This window comes from Micromesistius poutassou (assembly GCF_964030765.1).
Source record: "Micromesistius poutassou genome assembly, chromosome: 15".
Classification (NCBI taxonomy): domain Eukaryota; kingdom Metazoa; phylum Chordata; class Actinopteri; order Gadiformes; family Gadidae; genus Micromesistius; species Micromesistius poutassou.
In genome coordinates, this window is record NC_140285.1 from 1,816,364 (window position 1) to 1,834,806 (window position 18,443).

General features: G+C 44.2%; 1 protein-coding gene across 1 annotated transcript in view; it reads right to left on the reverse strand.

Moving 5' to 3' along the window:
• Positions 1-15,264, reverse strand: part of slc38a5b (solute carrier family 38 member 5b) — a 20,005-nt gene extending 4,741 nt beyond the window's left edge. Inside the window, exons 1-13 of the mRNA XM_084479447.1 lie at positions 15,077-15,264; positions 9,923-10,037; positions 8,347-8,416; positions 7,891-8,006; positions 5,494-5,567; positions 4,958-5,050; positions 4,079-4,160; positions 3,605-3,687; positions 3,284-3,342; positions 2,757-2,873; positions 2,047-2,126; positions 1,645-1,745; positions 1,101-1,225 (exon numbers count right to left, since the gene is read on the reverse strand). Coding sequence (XP_084335573.1) covers positions 1,101-1,225; positions 1,645-1,745; positions 2,047-2,126; positions 2,757-2,873; positions 3,284-3,342; positions 3,605-3,687; positions 4,079-4,160; positions 4,958-5,050; positions 5,494-5,567; positions 7,891-8,006; positions 8,347-8,416; positions 9,923-9,975 — 1,053 coding nt within the window. The 5' untranslated portion in view covers positions 9,976-10,037; positions 15,077-15,264. The remainder of the gene's footprint in view (positions 1-1,100; positions 1,226-1,644; positions 1,746-2,046; positions 2,127-2,756; positions 2,874-3,283; positions 3,343-3,604; positions 3,688-4,078; positions 4,161-4,957; positions 5,051-5,493; positions 5,568-7,890; positions 8,007-8,346; positions 8,417-9,922; positions 10,038-15,076) is intronic.
• Positions 15,265-18,443: the final 3,179 nt, after the last annotated feature.

Consider the following 18,443-nt stretch of genomic DNA (forward strand, 5'->3'; position numbering starts at 1 on the left):
GTTAATCAGCAAGGCTTGAGTAAAGTGTAAAGTAGGTGTATGTTCAGCCGAAAGGGAACATGTGTGTGTTTTCATTTTGTGTTCATGTTCAACTTTGTGCCAATGTACAGTTTTTGATTTAGAGTTTTTACCTGTTTGTTCAAATTTGGGTTTCTAACCATATGGAAGTTTGTGAAAGGTTTAAGCCACTGAATTATTAAACGGTAATCTGCACGATACAAACATTTCTGCCTCAAACATGTACCTGGCAGAAACTGGATTCTGCCAGGACTGGTTTATCTTTGACTTTGTCTTGCTCAATCAGATTGTTCGATTAGCCCTATGGAGTCAAGTGACTTAACTGGGTACCAATTTGAACCAATCCGAAGCGTTGATTGTGTAAGCACTGTTTGTTGTCCCCCTGCAGTCGGGTCACAGCCCTACCTAACACTAACCCAAACCGACACTAACTCAAACTAACACTAACCCTAACTAACACTAACCCTAACTCTAACTAACACTAACACTAACCCAAACCGACACTAACTCAAACTAACACTAACCCTAACTCTAACACTAACCGTAACCCTAACTAACACTAACACTAACTAACACTAACCCTAACTCTAACTAACACTAACACTAACTAACCCTAACCCTAACTAACACTAACACTAACCCTAACTAACCTTACAGTCACACGACATGCGTCCGTCGGCGGATGACCGAGGGCGTGTCTGCCGTATGGGGGAGTAGTCTTTGGGGACGCAGCCTGCAGCCAATCAAATCGCTCCCCGCTTAAAGCCGGCTTTTTCCTGCTGTTGTTGTTATTGCAAAATAGATTCCGTAGTCAAGCAGAGTGTTGTCCCTGTACGTGACCAGGGACAGGTCAAACAGATTTGGGCGATTGCCCACAGCAATGATAACTTTCTCCTCCATTCTTAAATCCCCCGCTGCCGGCCGGCTTTTTGACATATCCACGTGTTTTCCCGGGTTGTATCACAAAGATGATTTCATTGGACAGAGTCTGAGTATGTGTGTGTGCGTGTGCCTGTGTGTGTGTGTGTGTGTGTGTGTGTGTGTGTGTGTGAGTTTGTGTGTGTGTGTGTGTGTGTTCTTACAGGGAACAGCACCACAGGCACCGTCAGGGTGACGGCCACCAGGACAGCGACGCGCACACACAGGATCAGTGTGTCCAGAGGGTCCACCTTACTGTAGGTGTGCAGGAGCTCCGACTCTGTGTTGACTGGACACACACACAGACACACACACACACACACACACCAAACAAACACACACACACACACACACACCAAACAAACACACACAGACACACACACGCACACACACCAAACAAAGAAACACAGACACACACGCACACCAAACAGACAAACACAGATACACATGCACACGCACACACACGCACACACACACACACGGGCACACACACACACACACACACACACACACACACACATGCTCACACACGCACACACGCACGGGCACACACACACACAAGCACACGCATGCACACACACGCACACACACGCACAGACACGCACACACACACATGTACACAGATACACACAGAAAACTCAAAATAAATAAATAATATATCAAGATTATAGTACAAAAATTGTGTTTGCTTCATATAATAGTTGGTACCGTAGAAGGTGAGGTAACCGAAGATGGCAGTGAGCAGGTACATCACAAACATGCCCAGGATGGAGACGTTGGCGATCCCCTGCATCCTCCTCTTGGTCGGGCTAGGGTTGGAGAGCACAGAAACATTCCGTCTGGTCTCACATACCCATCGATACAGGTATCATGGAAGAAGTTTAAAAAATATATAACCTGAAAATATTATATATGATTTTCATTTATAACAATAATAGCAATAATATTTGCATTGCTATTTATTTGTAATGTTATTATTTGATACAACTGTTACTATCATATACACTAATGTATATGCAGTCGCAATGTCTCTGGAAGAACACATCTGAACGGACGACATGAACGCTGAACTCGTTATCAGCTCTGGAATATTCCACTGCTGCGTCTTACTTGCGTAGCTCGGTGTAAATGGGCAGCACCTCAGGGTGGCACACGAAGGCAAACGCCAAGATGGGGATCGTATACGCCGTCTGAAATAATCATAGAAAGCAGGGGGGGGGGGTGGGGGGGGGGGGGGGTGGAGTCTATCATACGCAAGCAAATGGAGCCGTCTAGACTGTAGTGCACCTTTAAACCAGGCAACTGGCTGGGGGGGGGGGGGTAATGGATACTATGGGTGGGTGGGCTGGACAGTTCAATGAAGGACGCCCCCCCCCGACCGACCCACAAATAGCTTGTGACCATATGCGGTCAGAGGCATTACCCGTTCAAATGTCCAGTTTTTGACATCTAGGGCTTTCCGTTAGTGGGTGGAGACCCTCAACGCTGTCTGCTAAAGGGCGCGTGTCTCATGTACAGACGACTCGCACGTGAGTAGCGTAAGGCGAACACAAGCGGAAAAATTGGCAAATAGGTTGGTAAAATAGTGAACCATGATAGTGTATTCTGCATTTATCAAATATCAGTGAGGCAGGACATACATGCAAATTCATAAAATGGAGTCCGACACCTTAACCACTATACCCTCCTAAATCCCACCTGTTTGGGAACCTCCTGTTTCTACCAGCTGCATGGTACGAAGTCCCCCCCAAAAAAAACGCTCAAAGGGGGACATTTCGTGTTTGTTTGTGGGGATTCAGCCGGGGCGTTTCTCCTCTGACCTCTTGGTTGATGGTGAACAGTTTGGCGGTGCAGGTGTCTTCAGGGATGGTGGCGTTGGCGGAGAAGTTACCGAAAGCTTCCAGCGGGCAGGGGATATTAAAACTCTTGTAGATGACCTGGCAAGTGAGACAGAGGGCGAGAGAGGCTTCAACAGAGAGATATATTAGAGAGAGAGACAGAGAGAGAGATGTAGGTAAGGATTTCCTATCAGGGGATTTGTGGATACATGTAGTTAAGGAACAGGTAAAGAGTTAGTGGATGTGTGTTGGGCTGCGGACATTGGGGCACACGCACGCGCACACACACACACACACACACACACACACACACACACACACACACACACACACACACACACACTGGGAGATTGAACCCAGGACCTTTGGGCTGGGAGTCTAACCCCCTGCTCACTTAAGGATATGTAATAATCAATGTGTACATCAGTAAATCTAATTCCAGCTAAGCCCACCCTCCATTACCAGTATGATACCGTACAGTATGATAGCATCCCATAATAATACCCCACCGAGGAGAGGAAGAAGACCATGCAGGTGAGGGAGAATCCACTGGTGTAACCCAGATAACCTGTAGGACGACATTGACACGCTTTAGACATTGAACACAAACACAATCAAAGTTTACTGATCTCAGGGGGAAAATTCAGGTTTCCACAGCAATTTAAGTAATTATTACCCTACAAATTAGGGTAAATATAGAAATGGTTTATCATGAAATAAGAAATTATTAAATAAATGAAGCAAATAATGAAAAATTAAATCTTAAATATAATTATGAAATAATTACACAAGCACATGAATAAATGATAGTAGATATTATTTTTGCCCACCGAGGTGTTTCATCAAAGCCAGTGGGAGGATGATTGACACACTGACGATGACAATCAGGTAGTTCCCGTTCATGTACCAGTCCCTAGACAGACAGACAGACACACACACACACACACACACACACACACACACACACACACACACACACACACACACACACACACACACAAACAAACAGACAAAAGTGCATATTTACATGTCTGTAAGTCATAGTCTAACCCTACCCATCGACTCTGGATAAGTCTGTGAACACTTTGGTTTGAACTTGGTTTACAAATTTGTTCATGCAAACATAAAATATATTCTACCTTCTACCAAAACTAATTAACGACAATATTATGACAACGACATGAAATATCATCACCAGTCTTGTGTAGGTTTGCTTTAAGAATAGGTCCCATACAGAAACGATGATGTTGGTCGTTGCTGGGACACATGTGACAGATGTGTGATCCGTTTTCCCAGGTACTCACTCAGAGCTCGATGTCTGTCCAAGGAATGCCTGGATGACCAGGGGAAGTTCAAATTTCACGATGAATAGGTAACTGGACATAGCTGAGGAGCACAGAGAACCATTCAGAATGTTCAAAACAACTGAACAAACTAGACTTTATCAATATTTACCAACCCTCTTGTTTAATACATCTTATATATCACAGTGTGGTGTATGCATATAATGAATGCAAGCATAAAACATTCCTTATGTTTATGGTGTCATTTAGAGGAGACAAAGAGTTAAAGGAGGTGGTAACAAACACAGAAGCCCGACTCAAGTTACAAGTAACCACGAATCTCTGAATTCCTGCACCATGAATTTGTGACAACATGGAAAAACCACCAGTACGCATTCTCTCTCTTTCTCTCTCTTTCTCTCTCTCTCTCTCTCTCTCTCTCTCTCTCTCTCTCTCTCTCTCTTCTCTGCAAAGCCAGACGGCCATCTGTTCGCTTGGAAAAATGATAAACTGAAAGGATCCAATATGTAGGCTACACTATCACAGTTGGTTTGGACTTCTGGACTTTTGACGCCCTTTAGGGACGTCAACCATTACGACGAGGTCAGCCAATAGCAGCCGCCCGTCCCCCTGAGCCTCCTCTCAGCAGCTCAGAGACAGCAGCTTGAACAGCAGGTTCCCCTCTTCCTCATAATCGTAATAATAGTAATAAGTAGTAGGCCTATATATAATTGTGGCATTTTTATGACATTTTGTATTCTCCATTCATCTCCATTTCCTATTCCCTATGTGCCTTAAGCGTCTTCTGCCTGGGTCCCTGGTGTCTGTAGCCCCGTACGGGTTTGGAGCCAATAGTCTGGACTGTACCCCTCACCACCACCACCACCAGCTCAGCCTCACCTCCGATGTTGTGCAGGGTTATGATGACACCCGCAAGTATTTTCCCCGGTTGCCCGAAGGCACGAAGACCAAGTTGCTCGTAGGCGCGAATACCTGAACAAACACAGAGGATAAATATTTGCCAAGATTGGCATCAGAGGGTAATTTAAACACACACACACACACACACACACACACACACACGCGCGCACACACACACACACACACACACACACACACCCACACAGCACAAGTATACATTTTCGAGTTTAATTTAATAGTTAACAGTTAGTCTTTCATCCAAAGAGTCTTACAGTGAATTGTCATTTAGGAGCAGGTAAGGGCTCTTGCTCAGGGAGGCCCTACAAATCTGCTGACATTTGGGCGAAGCTTTGGGCCGGGCCTTCTCCGCCATGGAGTCATGACAACCTATAGAACACCCTGCCAGCCCTGAGGTCCTGCTACCTCAATGTCCTCAATGTGCAACTGTGAGGGCGTGTGGCTGTCATGTGACCGAAGGCCCAGCAGCTCCACTGGGGAAGAGGAGGAGAACTCACCCACTACTCCCGCACTCTGCAGGAGGAGGTGGACGGAGTAACTGGACAAGCAGGCGATGGCTGTCAGAAGAATCCTGCATGGGGCAGAGAGTAGGCCGATAGACAGCCCATACTTCATATAGGGGAAATATTAACCAGACAAATGAACCGCAGAGTTTACCAATATTACAGTGTAATTTGAAATTGGGCCCGTGCCTTGCTAAAGACGATCGCAATGAGTATGAGGCTAGAGGTAGCTTTACCGCTAAACGCTGTGCAAGGCCTTCCTTCCTGGAACGTCCAGGAACCGTGTACCTTTAAACCTGAATCTAACCCTCCCAGCTGGTGTGGACCAAATCCTTTTAGAGACACATAGCGACTTGGACAATGAACTCATAAACACGCCGGTAGGGGTCAGGTGTCCTGCCAAGCATGCACACAGCCAGGCGGTGGACATTGGGGTACCTTTTGGCTACGTGTGAACCTCCTTTACAAGAACAGTGTGCTGTGGCCAACTGCTGGTAAACCAGACACCGCTTCATCCACGCCCTTTCAGGCCAGAAATAAAGCATGGCCCTCTGCCAATGAGCCACCAGTGTTGCGGTGTATTGCGGACATTTATGTGGCATTTATTGGGACATTTATGTCTCCATATTTTGTCTCTATGGTGAAAATGTATGATGACAAATATCTCCATAAGTTGCCTATCATGAAGATGTTTTGTGGGCCGTCTTTAACATCTCTATCATGGAGATGAATGTTTACATTTCATAGATGGCATTGAGATGAATGTGGACAATTAGTTCCATATTCTCCTTGCTTTGTTCTGTGTGAGTGAGTGAGTGAGTGAGTGAGTGAGTGAGTGAGTGAGTGAGTGAGTGAAAGAGAGAGAGAGAGAGAGAGAGTGAGTGAGTGAGTGAGTATTCTACCTGTACGCTACATCTCAGACCAGAATAGAATCTAAAGTGATCCGATCCAAGCCGATCGTAACTCACACTCTCAGCGGCTAAACAACGTCGTGGGCGTATCCGAATGTGGAGCCATGTGCTGTTCGACCAATCAGCTGGACGGGTTCATTGGCTCCATGAGCTGTGTTCGTTTGCCTCCTGGGGCCTCATTACAGAAAAAATCCTAACTGCTCCTCCTAACTTAAGTAAGGGACTCAAAGATAGGAAAAATCGTAACTTCCTTTAGGTTATGTCTGTTTCTGCACTCAGAATGTGCACGAGAGTGATAGAATGTGTTTCTTTTAACGTTAACAGAGACTGTTGTTGATAAAGGATCTTTGTAAGTTATGTGCCAGACTGCAGATGGCATTGGTGACCTCCATGAGGTTGAAATACATGGCTGTGAAACCGCTGTGAAGAGTGCACTCTTTTACAGGTGGACCATTTATGCTTATTTTCCTGCAGGCTGTCAGACTGTTGCCCTGCAGCCTGATATATGCACAGAAAATTAATGAAGTTTCGAATATTTTATATTTTTGTATACGATTCACAATTTAAAAAAAAGAAAAAGAAAAACTTTTGTTTTTTTTCCAGACCTACTAGCAGTGTTGCTGCCATTTTTTTCAGTTATTGACAGTTATTTTGAATTGAGGACAGGGTGTATGGCCACTTAACTTAGGGACCCTAACTTAAGAAATTCCTAACTTAGGATATTTCTGTAATGGCTAAATTCCTATCTTAAGATAAGATAGGATTTCTTCCTAAGTTACGTTAGGAAACCTCCTTCTGTAATACCAAAACCCCTAAATGCCTTCCTATCTTAAGATAGGATAGGATTTTAGGGTTAGGACGTTTCTGTAATGAGGCCCCCTGGTGTGTAAGCTATGGTTCCCTCACACACAGCACACGTCTGTTAGCTCTTGTTGTGGGTGAGTGTAGTAGACCTATTCATCTGTTCTTGCAGATGAATAGCTAGGCCCTGTGTTAACCTCCTTGCTTTCCATACCAACAGGTCAATTCCAGTGTAATTTCAGTCAGTGACTAAGAATATCACGGTGGGTTTTATTATTGAAGGATGCTAAAAACAGATAAATGATATATTTAGCAGCCGAGTGTCAAAGCAGAGTGTCCTGCCTTTTGGACGAGAATTGCACAATATTTAACTCTCCAGCACATCGCTTCCATTGGTCCACTGAGGTACAGAGCACACATGCATGTGTGTGTGTGTGTGTGTGTGTGTGTGTGTGTGTCTGTGTGTGTGTGTGTGTGTGTGTTTTGGTGTGTTTGCATCCATGTTGGCGTTTATGTGTGATTTCTGCGTGTGTGTGTGCCTTTCTGTTTGGCAGGGGGCCATGTTTGCCCGTGTCTCTCTCCGTCTCTGAGGTGAGGTTAGAACCCTAACCCTCACACCCTCACCCTCACACCCTCACCCTCACCCTCACCCTCACACCCTCACCCTCACCCTACTCACGGGAAGAGGACGATGCCGGTGTTGGACATGGCGTAGGATAGGCCCAGGATCCCGCTGCCCATGATGGCGTTACTCAGGTTGAAGGCTGACATGCCGAACGACGTTTTGCCTTCAAACTGTCAAACATACATACATAAAGTATGGAATTGGTCAACAAGTGAAAGTAATTGGTGGAATTAAAGCATCCAAATGAAACAAAACCTTATTAGCAATGAAAGCAATCAAAAGCAATGAAAGAAAATATCTAAATATATTTAAATACATTTTTTATATGTTGAATGATATGCAATATGTGATTTGATATGTATTTTTTATGTTGTTGCTTAAACATCGAGGTTCACTTTGGAAATAAATGTGTTCAAAACGTGTTAGAAAGTTTTATATTTTTTAACTGTAAAAAAAATAAAATCCAATGAAATCAAACTAGGTTGGGGTTTGACCAATCGCCTCACTCACGTCGCTGAACTGCTGTTTCTTAAAGCCATCGCTCTTCTCTGGAAGGAAGGACTCCTCCTCCGGCTGTATTCTGAAAAAACAACAACACATACAGTTAGCCTCAACGTCTAACCACATGACAAACGCCAAGAACCATATACCTTTATCAATAATTTAGCGATGTCTAATCAGACAGAAACAAACCACAGCAATCAGCCAAAATACACAACAATTATGCAACAAGTACGTGCGACGGTCGCTGGCCATTTGCCAATAACATCACCGGCCTCCAGCATGGGCCAATCAGAGAAAAGCATTGTTGTTTACTAATAGTGTGTTATTCTAGAATTGTGCTGAACGAGATTTTATGTAGCTTTTTGCCTACTTGGTGGTGTTAAAGTTATAGTCTGTAAGATTGAGCCACTCTCAGTTAATCAGCGGGAAACTCAATAATAGTGTTCTGTCCCGTCTACCTGGACGTGCAACTGTATGTATTTTTACACTGCCGAGCAGGTACAGTCACTGCTTGGCAGATGTTACAATTTCACCGTCTTGCCTGTGTAAAACCGAGGGGGTATATTCCCCCTACGTCAAGGAGCCGGCTTTCTTGGTTCATTAGAGTAGGCGGGACAACGCACGGAGACCTCTTTGGAATAATTTGCATACTCTGAATATTTTTTTAATTTTTATTCAAGCCTGCAAGAATGAGTAGACTACATCTAAAGTGTAGGCTACAAACGACATTAACTAGTTACAAGTGCAAAAACGGCCAACATATTCTATATATTGCTGACCACTTGTTTTTTATCCAGACGAAAGCCTTGTAAGGAAAGTTCCTGTGCTGCTGTCTCGTAGACCGCACCATCTTTCGCCATCTTCGTTAAAGGCGACTGCATCACCTTCTTCTGGTTATGGTTAGGGTTAGATATTGTAAGTCATCAACACCTCTACCCAAGTCCTGCCCCTGGTACCGCGATGCCGTCTAATCGCATTTACATGAAAATGAAACCCCCAATATGGGTAGGTTTCGAGAGGGGAGAGGGTATATTACCTCGGTCAGTGTAAACGTGCGGACCACGCCGGGAAAAAGTTTCAAATACGACTGGCATATGTGGCGTTGAAACAACACTTTATGTGACACTAACTAGCGTAGCTCGGCTTGCGGGGGGTGTTTTGGGAGTGTCGATAGTACGATTCTTGTAAACAATGAGACAGATATGGGCAGCCATGTTTTCTTGGTAGAATATATCAGTTATGCATCAGTTAGGATTATATTTAATTACTAACCATTTTTAAACCACTATCGATCAGCATCGGCTACAGATATGTCCATTATTTTACGATAGGCGCTAGTTGAAATGTTGAAAAAGTTAATAAAGTTAATGTTTTATGTTTCATAGGTTAATTTGTGGAAATAATATGATTACATTTGCATTGCATTTGATATTTTACCTTTAACCCCAGTATTACCTTTGCTACTTTTTGATGTTCTCAAAAAAAATTTGTTGGTGTATGTAGAGGACTCTTGCCTTTCCAAAATGACCATGTTGTGCAACACATCTGTTAATGAAACCCTTTAACTTGAAAGTGAACATACCCTTTGTCCAATGTTTCATATTCATGTCCATTGGACATCTTCTGCAGCTCCATGCTGGCGGAGGCACTGGTTCTTCTGGTTGAGTGATGAGGTACAGTGCGGGCCAACAACGTTTCTGTTTTTAAGCAAATTAATGAAAATATAAACAATTCATTGCAGATTGGACATTTTTCCAACTGAGTCCATCTGACATTCCCTGTGGTTGTGGAGAACCCACAGAGTTCCCCTGAAAGCCCTGGTCAACTTTAAATAGCCAGTAATGGACTGCTATTAAAATAAAATGTGCTTATTGGTTGTTTTTTTACTGTTTATGTTTTGCTTTACTGTAATAAAACAAAGCAATTAAAACAAAGCACATAAAACCAAGAAAACTTGTTATTTGTAAAGGAAGATAAAACCAAAAGTACTGTTACCATATCTTTTTACAGACGTTTAACTTTCAAATATATTATTATACTGTATAAATGTATTTCTGACCCTCGTTTCATTTCATCATAGTAGCTCAGTGAGCTGAAGAGGACTCTGTATACAGGGTTCAGCTTGATCCTCATGGGCCATGGGCCAAACCCACACACACACACACACACACACACACACACACACACACACACACACACACACACACACACACACACACACACACACACACACACACACACACACACACACACACATAGTGTTAGAGGTCCTGGGGTTAGAGGTTAGAGGGTTAGAGGTTAGAGGGTTAGAGGTTAGACGGTTAGAGGTTAGAGGTCCTGGGGTTAGAGGTTAGAGGTTAGAGGGTTAGAGGTTAGAGGTCCTGGGGTTAGAGGTTAGAGGGTTAGAGGTTAGAGGGTTAGAGGTTAGAGGGTTAGAGGTCCTGGGGTTAGAGGTTAGAGGGTTAGAGGTCCTGGGGTTAGAGGTTAGAGGGTTAGAGGTCCTGGGGTTAGAGGTTAGAGGGTTAGAGATCCTGGGGTTAGAGGTTAGAGGATTAGAGGTCCTGGGGTTAGAGGTTAGAGGGTTAGAGGTTAGAGGGTTAGAGGATTAGAGGTTAGAGGGTTAGAGGTTAGAGGGTTAGAGGTTAGAGGGTTAGAGGTCCTGGGGTTAGAGGTTAGAGGATTAGAGGTCCTGGGGTTAGAGGTTAGAGGGTTAGAGGTCCTGGGGTTAGAGGTTAGAGGATTAGAGGTCCTGGGGTTAGGTTTGATGGTTCGAGGTCCTGCACCTTCGTTGACCTACTAGGAATGGTAGAGTTGTCTCAACAGGCAAACTTGCTTCTCTGTAGCGACACTGTACTGCGTTCACCCGTCTACAGTGAGCTGTGTCTGCCTTACATTTATATCACATTAGGTCATCAAGCAGATGCATTCATCCGATGAGGCTGACGAAGACGAAAACATATGATCACAATTGCAGTAGAAAATGTATAGTTCTGAAGAGCACAACCTACAGTGTAAAAAAAACTAAACTTCTTGCTAAAGGGTGTGGACATTGGGGATCGACCCCAGTGCCTTTCAGCTGGGAGTCGTACACCCAATAGCCAATACGCTATCCTGTAGGTATAGTTGTGCTCTTTGTTCCATAACGCTGGGACCCAGCAGTTAAATCCACAGGGTTGGCAGCACCTTCTTCTGGGAAGGGGCCATCGTCGGGGAAGAAATCTGAATTTACTCCAATAAAAATAAGCTCTCACTAATTTCCATGTCTGCCTTCAAAAAATGTCAACGGACCTCGACTGGGAGAGAGGAGTTTGTCACCGACACTTTATGGGGGATTTTTACAACACAGAACACCAAAAGACCAGGATTGCTTTGTGTCGATTGTTTATTAATCTTTCACTTTTGGGTGAAATGTGGATGCGTGAATGAACATATCCTTGATGCAACATGAGTAGGATACAACAATGGCGCATTTCCACCGGCGGGTACGCTTCAGACCCAGCACGCCTCAGCCCAGTAGTGAGGGTGCGGTATAGCCCAGCTCAGTTATGGCTTGCGTGGTATGGTAGGGCGAGGTTTAAGCCAACAGTACCCTTATGGTGGGCGGGGTTTAAGCCGACAGTACACTTATGGTAGGACGGGGTTTACCCTTTCAGGTGTCTCATGCTGAATTCCAGGGACACTTTTCAACCCGTAAGTTACGATTTAAAGTCACCACTCAGGACTTGGTAGCGTTCCAGGCAAGTCACAAGTCACGACAACAAACCCTTCTGCGGCTCTGTGGGCTATACATTCTCTGGCTATACTCCGAACCTCGTTTAGCGGGTTAGCGAGGTATGTCACGCTCAAAGCCAGGGTATGCTGTGACACGAAAGTGTCTGTTTTAGCGTCACTGTATCACCATGGTGTCTAGAGCAGCTGTGTAAAAGCAACGCCTACTGACCAATAAATTATCTTGAAAAACAAAGTTATCTCACGTGTAAGATTATGTCATATATGTTACAGGGGGAGCTCCGCCTAACCAAACATTCTCGCAGGTGCATTTAACACCATTGCGTGTGCCAAAGTGCCACTAATATGGACGTTCATACCATAAAACATGTCCTAACAACCGATTTATTTGATTTTATAAATAGTACCGACAGAGGCCGCCATTGTTGTTTATGTGTGTGACGTCAAAAACTTGAACTGGGAGGACTGATCGATCTGGTACGAGTTCACGGGTAGTGAGTTACGGGTTTGACTGCCGTTCCAGGGCACTTTCACGGGTAGAAGGTTGTGAAAACACGAGTTACGAGTTGCCTGGAACGGAGGAGTACTGCGAGACGAGTACTGCTCAGACCGGTTCAGCCCACTTTTGTCGATGGAAACGCGAACCGTTCCGCACCTTTGCACACCGAACCGATCCGCACCCGCTGGTGGAAATGCGCCATAAGTCAAGGGAAAAGGAGGTTTTCCTTCTGTTTGTGTACGAGCCGCACACAGCACTAAGCGGTCTGGGAATAAGAGAGGACATGTGAGGGGAACTGAGACACATACCATTGTTGTCTAACTTAACAGCCTCTCTCTCTCTATTTCTCACTGTCTCTTCCTCTCTATAAACTTTCTATAAATCTCTCTCTCTCTGAGGTTTCTCTCTCTACTGTAGCCTAACTTTTGATGTTTCAGCTTTTAATGTCTTATTTGTAAAGTCAGCCTGTTTGGTTTGTTCTGAACCTGGGGATCTGGGACTGTAATCGGATGAGGGCCGGGGTCTTTGGTAGGAAGTTCTCCGCACGCTGATCCTGTGGATGTCCAGCGATGAGGAACCATTGTTCAGACCCTGATTAAACAACCATACTGTGGTAAGGGTTGGGGTTAGTGTCTCGTAAACATGAGGCCCCTTTTGACTGCAGACATTAACACACTATGGAACTACTGGTATGGTTCCCTGACTGTATCGCCTTTTCCAAAATAGTTAGATATTTCTTAAATATTCCAAGATGTTAACTCAAAACTTCAAAGAAATCAAATTTCATTCACAAAAAAAAGGAACGTTTTTTCCACACTTACAGTGGGGAAAAAAACACACAACAGGAAATCGGAATTAAATGTGTTAATTCGGCTCTGTTTCACCAGAGGTATCCGGGCGAAAGTGTGCTCCACAGGGCGTTTGAGTGTCTGTGAAACTCAGCAACTCTGTCTGCTGGGCCTAAGTATAGCACAGGTCAGACCAAACTGCCTGGAATGTGTCAGGGATTGGACGTGCCAGAGACTTCTGTCTTAAGAGTAATGGATGTTGAGGAAGGCTGACTGACGCACACACACACACACACACACACACACACACACACACACACACACACACACACACACACACACACACACACACACACACACACACACACACACACACACACACACACACACACAGTTGGCGTAGAGGAAATTACCACTATAGTCAGAAGGGACACACACCACTATGGTGGGTATATATCACGTCCAACTTACTTGATAACTCCAACTTTCTATTCCAGGCTGGCCAACTCAACATTTAAAATAACCTCCTCCTCTCCCTGGAACAGTCATCGTGTATATCAAGTTGCTACACAAGCCAGAGCCAAGGGCCCACCACTGTTGTGTTCAAGCTAAACCGCTAAAAACATAAACCTCTGCTTTTGGAAGGTGGTGTTCTTTCCAACTTGAGCAAACCAGATCCATGTTGATTGTTCCAAAGGACACGAGCAGTAGGAGAGGATATGTAGGTTTTGTCTGTGGTTGGGCCTACTGACATGGGTGAGGGGAGTTTGGGGGGGGGGGGGGGAGACACACACACATGCATTACTGTGTACAGGAAGGGGGTGGGGGTTTCCAGGCTCTGTTCAGAGTAGCAGACCCCGACCCATTCTGCAGGCAGAAAGACGTGTAGAGTTACGCCTTATGTAATATTGTCAGTTTCCGAGGGGCTGCTGTGAGTGTCGCTCCGCAGATTGTAGTGGCAGTTACTTTATAATCTTGGCATCTACACCTCGTGGGGACGTTTGGCCACGGCAAACTGTTTATGCTATCTGACGCTTGCTTCTTTCTAGCTTGCTTTCCTTGTTTATTTCTCTCTTTCCTTCATTTTTTCTTTGGGAAAATGGCAGGGAAGTAATTACACAAATGTTTATGAAGTTTCCTCTGCTCAGTCCACTACTAAAGATATTCCTTCTAAAAACTTGGACTATGGCTACCATTAAATAGGGTAAAAAAGTAATTCTGTTTTCTTAAGTCCACAAACTCATTATAACGCCCAGAGCATAGACCATAGTTTGCTGTACTAAAAAAAACAAAAGACTATTTTTCCCTGTTTGAGCTCCAATATATTAGGCATATTTATTGTCTGTTTTCTCACATATTGAAGGATCAGTAATCAGGATAAAAACTCAATAAATACCCATAAACCAAACCAAAATACAAAGCAATATATCAGATAAAAAATAGTAGGACAAACTCCTCAAACTAATAAAATAGATAGCCAAAGTTGGAAAGTTGGAAACACCGAAAGCTGGATCAGTATTTTGACACGGTCCACACACACACACACACACACACACACACACACACACACACACACACACACACACACACACACACACACACACACACACACACACACACACACACACACACACACACAGATCTCCACCTCCCCCCTGGAGATATTCTCCGTCGGGAAAACCACGTGGCAAAGGAACCCAAAGAGAGTCAAAACACCGACCTCCAGCCGCAGAGGAACCTGTAGAGCAGCACACACGGTAGCAGCAGGTCCTGCTGGACAGGAGCAGCCAGGTAGGGGAGGAGAAGGGAGATGACAGGTGAGGAGGTTCAGCTCCAGAGGTACAGCTGGCTCAGGGGGGTTTGGAAAAGCCAAGCAAGGGGGAGAGGACCTAGACAGAAAGAGAGTCTCAGCAGGCAGGGGGAGAGAGCGGGTGGGTGGGAGGGTGCAGGAGGAGGAGGAGGAAGAGGAGTAGGCGGGCACATGTGGAGAACGACAGTAAAAGAGAAATAGAGGGCGGCTTCTCATTGGTCTCAAGTTACTTGCCATGTCACAGGAACACGCCCCTCTGTAAAAAGAAAAAAGAAAAAAAAGAAACACACACACACACACACACAGAAGACATGGCTGATGGCCATGGGGGGAGCTCTCTGGTGGCTCATGGAATTGTTTCCATGCAGAGTGGACCCTTGGATCTAAAATCACACACACATGCAGGCACATGTCCAGGCGTGAACATGCACACACGCAAACACACACATCCCACTCCCCCGACCACACACACACACACACACAGTGGAAATAAATATGGAGGGATGATGAACCTCACATTGCATAAGAACCAGCTCACAAGTTTGACCAGAGAAGCCACACAAGACAAAGGGGGAACGGCGGAGCAGTAAACCCACCAGTACAGTCCCAGTACCAGTACCAGTATCAGCACCAGTACAGCCGTCATCTCCTGCTGCACCTGAGCAGCGCTGTGTCAACACCAGATGGTACCAGACAAGGGCATTCCCATGCCCATTTGACAGCTTGTACACAGACATCAACAGCACCTTTAACCACATAACGACCTCTCGTTTGCTTGGGTGAACATTAGTGGAGGGGTCTTTAGTGGAGGGGTCTTTAGCGGTTTGGTCTCAGAGCATGAGGAACCACCTCTCCTTGTTGATGTATTGTAACGATGCGTGACATAGATGTTTCCATTGCTAGCCTACAGTGTTCCCACGATATTACTGCTCAACACTCTGCTGCTTACTTAGTATACTGTAGTATACTGAACAGTTACTGTTCCAGGCTACAAACATATTGAATGATTTATAGGTCTATCTCACAATAAATGTAATAATAAACATAATAAACATAATCCTAATATGAATGTTTTTTATTATATATTTTGTAAATGAACTCCACCATGTATGACCGACCTGCTGTCAGGTGATTGATTGAATGCTCCTTGTTAAACCTTGTTAACTAATCTGGCCCATATCTGAAGATCCCGAGTCTGTCTCATCGTGCCAGGGAAGAGTGACAGCAACAACTTAGTGAGGCAGAATGTTGAGAATGTGTCAAGATCTTATCAAATAACCGATGGGGACCAGGGAAAACGGTTGCATAGAAATGTCAGTGGTGAGGCCCCCACTGCCCAGTATTGACTTCTCTACGGCCCCTTATGTGCAAGGGTCGCCTTTTTTGGGAGGAATGCAAATACTAGAGAGAAATATTACATAGGTTTACAGAATATCTATGTTTTAATAACTAAATAATAATAAATCATTGCATGTAAAACAAGTTATTAACATCCAAACCTGTTTATGCACAGCTACTCCTTTTATCCCATTTCTATGTTAGGCTGCTATATATAAATATTATTCTGATTATTTTGTAATGACACAGGTTCGGTAGTATTATTTCCATTGTATTTCCCTGGGCTACTCGTACGCACGCTGCGTTTGTGGTGAAAAGACTGTATACCACTAATTGTGCTAAGCACAAGCTTGAGACATGTCACCGAGGAACGCCCCCTTTTGGTCGTAATATTTCTGGATTCTCCACCAGTCCACCAAGTTCAACGAGGTTAACCGTACGACTCGACAAACAAAGATGGCTGCAGCCTGCGCCCATGTTGAGATGTATTTTCTTTGTATTGGTGCAAAGAAAATGTGTGGTCGTTTTAATGTCGATTTGAAATGCTCTTACACTTGATTACATTGCTGCTTTAATCCAATCACCAATTTATGCATGCACAGTCTTGCTGTGACCTAAAACGTTGCTGGTAGAAATATACATCACTGCCCTCATATACCTGAATACATTGTCAGTAGCAAAGTTGTTCGGTTTGAAATGATAAGAGAAAAGATACTCTAAAGCCAGCTTGTAAACAGATTCACTCTATTCTATTTGATGCTTGAATCCTGCTACACTGGCGACCTCAGCTGGTCAAAGCGCGTTCTACAGGTGGCGAACTCTGCTGGTCAAAACGCGTCCTACAGGCGGTCGTCCCGTCCCCCCTCCCCAAACTCTAAAACAATTATCTTGGTTTTATAAATTGATAACTTGTACCTCCCTGTACATGAGCATATTGTCAGTAATGAATGAACAGGCACATTTGGCAGGATTTAAAAGTTGAACACAAAATATAATAAAATACAAATAACACAATAGAAAAATAATGAGACTAATAAGGCATACTAATAGAAACGTAAGACAATAATGACAAATATAAATATTTAATACAAACCTGGCTCGCACTGGTTCTGTTGATGTGTGCGGCTGTTCTGAAAAGTGTTCAATCAAACTCTGATCCACTTGACCCATTGACCTCTGAAGAAAAGTCCCGCCTCTGAGGCTCCCGGTTCCCTCGGTCAAATGCCTATGAGAAATAACATGGTTTTTTTTGAATGATCGTACATAACAAACTCTGTAGGTGGCGAAGAAGTAAAAGCTGTGTCACGTTTTGAACTAGACACTTTTTCCATCTAGTTTCGACTGGGTTTTTGGATTGTCGGTGCCGTTAAAAAGTAGTAAACTATTATTTTTGCTACTTTAACGGCACCGACAATCCAAAAACCCAGAGTCCATTCTTTATAGGTCCATAGACCTCTGAAGAATAAGTCCCGCCTCCGAGGCTCCCGGTTCCCTTGGTCAAATGTCTATGGGGAATAACATGTTTGTTTGTTTTTTTACATGTTTTTGAATGATCGTACATAACAAACTCTGTAGGTGGCAGAGAAGTAAATGCTGCGTCACGTTTTCAACTACAACCGTTTTCATCTAGTTTCAACTGGGTTTTTGGATTTTTGGTGCCGTTAAAGTAGCATTAATAATAGTTTACTTCTTTAACAGCACCGACAATCCAAAAACAGTTGAAACTAGATGGAAAATGTGTGTAGTTCAAAACGTGACGCAGCTTTTACTTCTCCGCCACCTACAGAGTTTGTTATGTACGATCATTCAAAAACCCTGTGTTATTTCCCATAGACATTTGACCGAGGGAACCGGAGCCTTGGAGGCGGGACTTATTCTTCAGAGGTCTATGATTGAAAAATGGCGCCCATTCATTCCTATGGAAACTGCTCATTGGCGC